Here is a 10,488-nt window from a genome sequence, read left to right on the forward strand (position 1 = left end):
ACCAAAAAAAAAAAAAAAAAAAAAAAAAAAAAAAAAAAAAAAAGTAAAAATTATAGTCATGAAACGAAAAGGTATATGCATGTAAAAATACAGCCTCAAAATACATCAAGCAAAAACTGATAAACTACAAGCTGAAATGCATAAAGCTGAAATGTATACATCAATAATCACAGTTAAATACGATTAGGAGCTATTAGATATGAAATGTTTATAAGACAGAGCACATTTCAGGATTGATGCCATACGAACTGTATTTTCAAAATGTAATGCAATAAATTATAAGTCTGTAACAAAAGAATTGCTCAAAATAACTAATAATCTAAGAGGGAATATACAAATGTTTACAGTAGCTTTATCTGTAATTCTTAAAATATTGAATGTAACCTAAATGTTCCTTATCTATAAGAAATGGATTAAAAAGAACTGTGTATACTTTTACACACTACTATATAAAAAAGAGATAATCAACAAGGTCCTACTGTATAGCACAGGAAACTATACTCAATATCTTATAACAACATATAAAAGAATCTAAAAAAGAATATATATATACACATATATATGTATGCATAACTGAATCACTTTGCTGTACATCTGAAACACAACATTGTAAGTCAACTATATTTCAATAAAATTTTTTTTAAAAAATTGTTGTATATTTTATACAAAAGGATACTATTCAACAATAAAAAGTAACTATTGGTAACATTACAACAACATGGATGAATCTCAAAGAAATGCATTATGCTAACTTATAAAAAGTCAGACTCAAAAGGCTACATATTTACAATACTTACCCCATTTATATGACATGCTTGCAAAGGCAAAACCATAAAAACAGAAAACAGATCAGTGGTTGCCAGAGGCAACCTAAAGGGGTAGAGTGCAAAAGGACACTGAGGAGTATTTGGGAACTATTTTGTATCTTAACTGTGGTGGGAATTACACAATTGTATACATTCACAAAACTTATAGCAGAACTATATGATAAAAAGGGGTGAATTTTTACCCTATGTAAATTATACATAACTTAATAAAAACCATGGGGGGCTCTCATAACCAACACTTAAAGTCTATACATTTTATCATATGTTAATTCTGTCTCTATATAAATAAATAAATAATCTGATTCATTCGACTCAATAGCTGGAAGAAGAGCCATGGAGCAAATCCAAAGTAACAAGTAAATTATGATGATAGAAATCAATGGGAAAAAAAAAAGTGAAATAGATTAAAACCAATATCTGTTTCTTTGATTAGTCAGAGCTCTGGCAAGAATGAACAGAAAAGGAGAACTGAAAGAATAAACGGAAATGAAATAACAAAGGAGATTTTTTTAAGTGTTATAACCATACACTATTAAGTTTGAAAAGCTTAATTGAAATAGATTAATAAACTAAGTAATATTAAACAAATTTAAATGGTAGTGAAAGACCTTCCTTGCAACAAACCCCAGGCCAAGACAGTTTTACAGGTAAATGTCTACTCATCTTCCCATGAACATTTTCTACCACATACAGGATGTTGAAAATAGTGAAAGAAGCAGCAGTTCATTTTATGGGGCTAGTGTGACACTTTTTATAAAACAGACAAGGTAGAGTGATGAAAATGTTCTGTATCTTAAAAGGAACATGGATTACTACGAGTGTACACATTTGTCAAAACTCACTAAATTATTACTCTTCAGGTCTGTGCATCTATTTCTCTTATAAGCATATATGTAAAAATCCTAACTAAAATAGTTAATCATGTATTAAATCCAAAAGTATTTTTTCATATTTATTTATTTATCTTTATTCTTTTGGCTGCGTCGGGACATCGTTGCAGTGCATGGGTTTCTCTCTAGTTGTGGTGTGGGGGTTTTCTCTCTCTAGTTGTGGCGTGCAGGTTCCAGAGCACATGGGCTCTGTAGTTTGCAGCATGCAGGCTCTCTCGTTGAGGTGTGCAAGCTCAGTAGTTGTGGCGCGCGGGCTTATTTGCCCCACAGCATGTGGGATCTTAGTTCCTCGACCAGAGATCGAACCCATGTCCCCTGCACTGGAAGGCAGATTCTTTACCACTGGACCACCAGGGAAGTCCCCTAATAAAGTATTTTTTTAAATAGTGTATCAGGGACTTCCCTGGTGGCACAGTGGTTAAGAATCTGCCTGCCAATGCAGGGGACGTGGGTTCGAGCCCTGGTCCAGGAAGATGCTACATGCCGCGGAGCCAACTAAGTCCGTGCACCACAACTACTGAGCCTGTGCTCTAGAGCCCACGAGCCACAACTACGAAGCCCACATGCCACAACTACTGAAGCCCGCACGCCTGGAGCCCATGCTCCACAACAAGAGAAGCCACCACAGTGAAAAGCCCGCACGCCGCAATGAAGAGTAGCCCCTGCTCGCCATAACTAGAGAAAAAGCCCATGTGCAGCAACAAAGACCCAACACAGCCAAAAATAAATAAATAAATAAAATAGTGTATCATAACCAAGTAGGGTTTATCACAGCAATGCAAACTTCAACATTTTTTTAAAAATTTGTTATACTTATTATTTTTAAAACAAACAAAAACTTCTTAACTAACCAGTAATAGAAAAGTTCTTCTGTAATTTGGTCATGGTTATATAAACAAAACCTATAACAAACACTACACTTAATGGAGAAACTTTAGATGATTCCTTCTCAACAAGACATAGTACTGAAGCTCATGACCAATATAAAAAAAAAAAAAAATTGGGGAAAGCTAACTATTTCTCTTAGAGAAACCTAGAGAATCAACAGAGTAGTACAACCAATAAGAGACCAAAAGCAAGACTGCTACATACAAGACCAGCCTATAAAAATTTTAGAAAACCCTAGGTCAGCAATAGCCAACTAAAAAATATAACAAAAAATACTTCAGCCACAAAAACTTTAAAGTATCCAGGAATAAGCCCCCAAAATTCATAAAAACTAGCCAAGAATTCTTAAGAACTCTACAGAGAGAACTGAACAAATGTAAAGACATTTCATGTACTTGGATGGGACAACCTAATCTTATAGATTTCAGTACTCCCAAAATTAATCTATAAATTCAATGCATTCAGAATAAAAATTCCATTTGAATCTTTTAAGGTAAAAGATACAAAAAAGTTATTATAGAAGAATAATCCCCAAACGCTAACAAGCAAACAAAGAGATGCTCAAATTTTATATGAGGGAATAAAGATCCATAAATAATTAAGTCAACCTTACAAAAGAAGATTAAAGGAGAGACTTGCTCTACCATATAAAGAAGACATACCAAAATACAATTGTATTCTTTTTTATGTGATACTGGCACAAGAACACAGAGAGACCACCAGAACATTAGAGAAATCTCAGACACAGATTGGTATATACACATGGCAACTTAATATATGATACAGCTGCCAGCACAAGTCAGTGGGAAAATATGGATAATTTAAGAAGCACTGTGGAGAAAACTGGTTTACCACATGGAGAAAAATAAAACTCCATCTCTATCAATACTATGTAAAAGATAAGGCCTCAGACTAAAGAGTAAATATAAAAGTAAAACTGTACAATTAATAGAAGGAGCTGTAGAATATCTTTGTGCCTCAGGGGTGGGGAAGAAGTGTTCAACTTTTAGAATACCATCAGAGTCCACTGGACCCAATTTTAGTTTTTTAGCTTCTTTTTCAAGTAATCCTGTTTATAATAATTAATATTTCAGAACTTTTATTCTTTCTTAGAGACCATGCATAGAATAAAACTTAAGATTTATTTTTCATAGAATAAAACACATTCTAGCTTGCAATTAATTACCAGATGTCCACTGGCCTTTCATCAATCTACAACACATTATGGGATCTTACTTTTCCTATATATTGTTATTATACCATCCTAGGAACTCATCATTACTTATCACTGTTCATCAATTATTCCCACTTATGCTAATACAAAGAAAAACCACTAAAATAAAAAGAAAATGGAAGAATGATGGTATGATAGGCAAAATATTGGCCTCCCAGTGATGTCCATGCCCTAAACACCAGAATCTGTGAATGTTATTTTACATGGCAAAAGGGATTGCAAATGTGATTAAGGATAAGAATTTTGAATTGGGGAAATTATACCAGGTTATCCAAATTGGGGTGGGCCCAATCTAATCACATGAGTACTTAAAAGTGAAGAACCTTCTAGGCTATGGTCCAAAACATGTGACTGCCAAAGAACCGTAAGAGAGATACAACATTGCTGCCTTTGAAGATGGAGGAAGGAAACCACCAGCCAAGGAATGCAGGCAGCCTCTCAAAGCTAGAAAAGGCAAGGCAAAAAGATCCTTCTCTAGAGCCCCCAGAAAGGAATGCAGCCTTGCAGACACCTTGATTTTAGCCCAATGAGAGCGGTGTCAGAATTCTGATGCTACAGAACTGTAAGATAATAAATCTGTACTGTTTTGAGCAACTTGGTGATAATTTATTATAGAAGAAATAGAAAAACAACACATATTTAATGACCTAAAAGGACGATGCAATAGTCAAATAAATTATGATCCTTTAGTTATCTTCTTGCCTTGTCCAAAGTACCACATCATCTTTCAAAAATGTATAAATGACTAAGAAACCATCTTTGTAGTCTGATTTTAGCTTTCATTGACTCCAGCTGAGAACTAAGAAATTTTCATTTTCCACTTAAGATAATCAAGAGAAGAAAATGACAGAAGACAATTTATAATTATTAGACAAATCAGAAAATAAATACAAAGAGATAACAGCACCTAAAACTGATGAAGGTGACACTGACTACATAAATGAAATCTGAGTCTTCAAATGACAGTATCCTAGATGAATTTTCTCAAATTCAAGACTCAATGAACTGGGCAATACATTTCTAAGGGGAAAAAAAAGGGAAACATGGTATTCTCATCAGTTAAGTCATTCAACTGAAGGACTTCACCATACAATATTCTGCCACAAGAACCTGGACCATTTCATTATGCTCAAAGGACACATAACAACATCCTTCATCTTTTATGATGTTTGTGCACCAAGATTTACTTGACACAAAGAGATTTTTAAGTATGTTTAAATTCATATTAAAATTTCTAATAAAGTTGTTTTTCATTACAGTTTTATTCTTATTGTTGTAAATTAGTAAAATAACAAAATATAAACATAGCAAAAAGGTCTATTTGACCCAGATGGTTAATGGTGACGACTGTTTTTCTTAGATACAGACCGTAAAGCAAAAAATTGGTGAGTCTGAATACAACAAAATTAAATAGTTCTGTACAATGCTGGATACCATGAACAAAGTTAACAGACATGACAAAATGGCAAAAGTTATTTGTACTGTATGTAATCAACATGGAATAAATATGTAGAATATATAAGGAACATGGGAAAATCAGTTTGAAAAAGAAAGTAATTCTGACAGAAAAATAGGCAAAGAACTGGAACAATTTATAAGACTCCCAAAAAGCTAACAAGCATTGAAGAAATGCTCAAAATAATTGCTGGTACAAGTCAGACAAAGATACATTATTTTGTACCAACTGGACTATCAAAAATGAGGAATCTGGATGATGCCAAGTGTTTCTGGGATATGGAGCTATAGAAACAGTTGTATAAAACTAATCTGCTGAGAGTGCAGGTTAGTTTTACCAGTTTTATACAACTGTTCTGAATAGCAATCTTGCGCTGTTTATTCAATTTAAATCTATACATACCCTATGCCTTATCAATTCTGCTCTTGGGAATATATTCTAAACAAATGCTCACAAAGTTCCGTAAGGGAACAATTACAAGAAATTCACTGCAGTGTGAGGTAGTGGGGAGTTGGAGACAACCTGATATCTACCACGGGAAGGCCCAACAGATACACTATTAATTTTACGCAGCAGTGAGCAGCAGTGGATTAGTGTACAGATAGGAACATACACAATAGAAACATGGGTGATGGGGCAAGGAAAAATCAAAAACAAAGGACAGGAAAGGTAAAAATTATGTAAATGGGAGAAAGACAGTACAATCTACCAAACTCCTTTTTACCCCTGAAACCGATTATGCTATATTATAACATAATGCCCCCAAATATATTATGCTATACTAGAAATCAGGTATAAAAACACTGGATTTTTTTCTACACATTATAAAAATTATAGTAAGTATAATCTGCTGTTAAGTACATATGTAGGGATCCTTTACAAAATATATTTTATATCATTTAATACAAGGAAAAAATGTCAAATAAAGGTTACAATTTTACTCACTTTAGCTCCAACACTGCAACTGCCCGTGCTCCCAGTGCTCCCACTTGCAACTCCTGTAAACCTAGCTTCCAATAATTCTTGCCTTCTTGGATCCAGACTATGAAGCTCATCCATTGCACCTATTAAGATAAAAAAAAAAAAAAAAAGTACACGCACATACATATATATGTATTTATATACACACATCACAAAATATGTGTATGCAATTAGTTGAGATGTAAACATAAACTTAGTGAATTCTAAAAACAGATGAAAGTAAGGACTTAAAGATTTTTATAATGTCCACACTTATTTATCAAAATAATCTATGGTGATGGTGGATTTCCAATATTTTTGACTGCAATCTACATTAAGAAATATATTTTCACCCAAATCAGTACACACATACATACATATATTAAAAGTTCCACAAATACTTCTTACTGTATGCAGTACACTCCAATATTTTCTAGTCTATTCTAGTCCATTAAAAAGGAAAAACACTGATTGTGAGCTACTAAACTGATTTCATGAGCCATTAATGGACCCAGGTCCATAGCTTGAAAAATACCACTTCTCATAATGCGATCTCCCTATTCTAAGCTGATATAGAATTCTGGCACTAAGTGGTATTATTACTTATTTTGCTTATATATACTTTATCTGACTAATTTTAAACTGGGAAGACTCTTATTACTGTCACATCCCCCAAATTTTTTGTACAGTTGATAGTTTTCAGTTCCTATCAGATAGACAGAAAACACACACATATATCAAGCAGATAACTAAGGTAACATCTATTATTAAACAATAACCCTGAAAATTAAGGGGGAAAAATGAGAGCCCTCCTGTAACTACTACTATGCAAACTAAAGCACCACAAATTCTAGTTAAAGTTCAATTAAATTCTTAAAAATTCTTTTATCCATGTCTGCTAATTCTCTACTGATAAAACCTAAGAACTGACATAAATGATTGGTTCTCAAAGGGAGCAGGGAGGATATTATCAGAATTCAGAATCACATGTGGAGCATTTATAAATTACACTAGACCACTTCCATGTACCCTGACATTCCTCTTTCCTAAAGGTTAAGAGCTATTCCTATAGATCTTACCCTTTAAAGTTCCCTTCATTACCTTCCATCTTCATCTGGATAGAGGACTACATGGATAATGGCCATCCTTCCATGTTTATTAGCATTCCTGTACCTGCATATATCTTCCCTGGCCATTCGTCATTCTTCAATCTTAGACAAAAAGGTAGCTACCTTCAAAAAGCTAAAGCCTTAGGTTCTTGCTTTTGATCCCATTCCTTCTTGATATTCAAGGAATCTTGATTTGCATGTATCCCCCACCCTCTTTTGCATCTTTTCCCTCCCTGCCTCCTCTGCCTCATTTACATGTCTTTAAAAAGAAAAAACAAAAAAACTATTGCTTGAATTTCGTTCTATTAATATTATCATTTAATCCTTTCCTTCAACTAGTGATTTATAACCCTATCCTCCTTAGGTCCCTGGAATCTGGTTTCTATTACAAGTATACTCCTGACAATGTACTTTCAAGTATCACCAGTACTTCCAATTTTTTTCTGATCCTGCTATTACATCAAAAACAGTCATTGTCAGATAATAGGTAGATAGACAGACAGACAGACAGATAGATAGATAGACAGATAGATAAGAAGAGCATTTGCACCAAGGCTCTGATTTTTTTTTTCCATTTTCTTCATAATGTTTGACAAGCAGAAGTGTCTAATTTTGGTGAAGCGAAAATTATCTAATTTCTCTATTTAGTTATTATTTTTCTATTCTTTCCAAAAAAACCTTGCATGTCCCAAAGTAAAAAACATAGTGGATTTAACCAAGATGGCAGAGTAGAAGGACATGCTCTCACTCCCTCTTGCGAGAACACCAGAATCACAACTAGCTGCTGGACAGTCATCTACAGGAAGACACTGGAACTCACCAAAAAAGATATCCCACATCCAAAGACAAAGGAGAACCCACAATGAGACGGTAGGAGCGGCACAATCACAGTAAAATCAAATCCCATAACTGCTGGGTGGGTGACTCACAGACTGGAGAACACTTATACCACAGAAGTCCACCCACTGGAGTGAAGGTTCTGAGCCCCACGTCAGGCTTCCCAACCTGGGGGTCTGGCAATGGGAGGAGGAATTCCTAGAGAAACAGACTTTGAAGCCTAGTGGGAATTCATTGCAGGACTTCAACAGGACTGAGGGAAACAGAGATTCCACTCTTGCAGGACACACACAAAGTAGTGTGTGCATCGAGACCCAGGGGTAGGAGCAGTGACCCCTGGGGAGACTGAACCACACCTACCTGCCAGTGTTGGAGGGTCTCCTGCAGAGGCAGGGGGTGCCTCTGTTTCACCGTGGGGACAAGGACACCAGCAGCAGAAGTTCTGAGAAGTGCTCCTTGGCGTGAGCCCTTCCCACAGTCTGTCATTAGCCCCACCAAAGAGTCCAGGTAGGCTCCAGTGTTGGGTTGCCTCAGGCCAAACAACCAACAGGGAGGGAACCCAGCCCCACCCATCAGCAGTCAAGGGGATTAAAGTTTTACTGAGCTCTGCCCACCAGAGCAACAGTCAGCTCTACCACCACCAGTCCCTCCCATCAAGCCTCTCAGATAGCCTCATCCACCAGAGGGCAGACAGGAGAAGCAAGAAGAACTACAATCCTGCACCCTGTGGAACAAAACGCACATTCACAAAAAGATACACAAGATGAAAAGGCAGAGGGCTATGTACCAAATGAAGGAACAAGATAAAACCCCAGAAAAACAACTAAATGAAGTGGAGATAGGCAACCTTCCAGAAAAGGAATTCAGAATAATGATAGTGAAGATGATCCAGGACCTCGGAAAAATAATGGAGGCAAATATTGAGAATATGCAAGAAATGTTTAACAAAGACCTAGAAGAATTAAAGATCAAACAAACAGGGATAAACAATACAATAACTGAAATGAAAACTACACTAGAAGGAATCAATAGCAGAATAACTGAGGCAGAAGAATGGATAAGTGACCTGCAAAAATTAAAGACAAAGAAAAATTATTGAAAGCAGCAAGGGAAAAACGACAAATAACATACAAGGGAACTCCCATAAGGTTAACAGCTGATTTCTCAGCAGAAACTCTACAAGCCAGAAGGGAGTGGCATGATATACTTAAAGTGATGAAAGGGAAGAACCTACAACCAAGATTACTCTACACGGCAAGGATCTCATTCAGATTCCACAGAGAAATCAAAAGCTATACAGACAAGCAAAAGCTAAGAGAATTCAACACCACCAAACCAGCTCTACAACAGATGCTAAAGTGCTAATGCTAAAGTGCTAATCCTAAAGAACTTTATGCTAAAGAACTTCTCTAAGTGGTAAACACAAGAGAAGAAAAGGACCTATGAAAACGAACCCAAAACAATTAAGAAAATGGTCATAGGAACATACATATTGATAATTACCTTAAACGTGAATGGATTAAATGCTCCAACCAAAAGACACAGGCTTGGTGAATGGATACAAAAACAAGACCCATATATATGCTCTCTACAAAAGACCCACTTCAGACCTAGGGACACATACAGACTGAAAGTGACGGGATGGAAAAAGATATTCCATGCAAATGGAAATCAAAAGAAAGCTGGAGTAGCTATACTCTTATCAGATAAAATAGACTTTAAAATAAAGAATGTTACAAGAGACAAGGAAGGACACTACATAATGATCAAGGGATCAATCCAAGAAGAAAATATGACAATTATAAATATATATGCACCCAACATAGGAGCACCTCAATACATAAGGCAACTCCTAACAGCTATAAAAGATTACATCGACAGTAACACAATAATAGTGGGGGACTTTTTAACACCTCACTTACACCAATGGACAGATCACCTAAAATGAAAATAAATAAGGAAACACAAACTTTAAATGACACAATAACCAGATAGATTTAATTCATATTTATAGGACATTCAATCCAAAAACAGCAGATTACACTTTCTTCTCAAGTGCGCATGGAACATTCTCCAGGATAGATCACATCTTGGGTCACAAATCAAGCCTCAGTAAATTTAAGAAAATTGAAATCATATCAAGCATCTTTTCTGACAACAACGCTATGAGATTAGAAATGAATTACAGGGAAAAAAAACGTAAAAAACACAAACACATGGAGGCTAAACAATACGTTACTAAACAACCAAGAGATCACTGAAGAAATGAAAGAGGAAATCAGAAAAT

At 35.4% G+C, this 10,488-nt stretch overlaps 1 protein-coding gene across 2 annotated transcripts in view; it reads right to left on the reverse strand.

The window, feature by feature from the left end:
• Nucleotides 1–10,488, reverse strand: part of TLK1 (tousled like kinase 1) — a 153,519-nt gene that overhangs the window by 100,887 nt on the left and 42,144 nt on the right. For both annotated transcript variants that reach the window (XM_024122300.3, XM_024122297.3), the window contains exon 2: nucleotides 6,241–6,359. In XM_024122300.3, coding sequence (XP_023978068.1) covers nucleotides 6,241–6,359 — 119 coding nt within the window. The remainder of the gene's footprint in view (nucleotides 1–6,240; nucleotides 6,360–10,488) is intronic.

The sequence above is a fragment of the Physeter macrocephalus genome, chromosome 2, assembly GCF_002837175.3.
Source record: "Physeter macrocephalus isolate SW-GA chromosome 2, ASM283717v5, whole genome shotgun sequence".
Lineage (NCBI taxonomy): Eukaryota > Metazoa > Chordata > Mammalia > Artiodactyla > Physeteridae > Physeter > Physeter macrocephalus.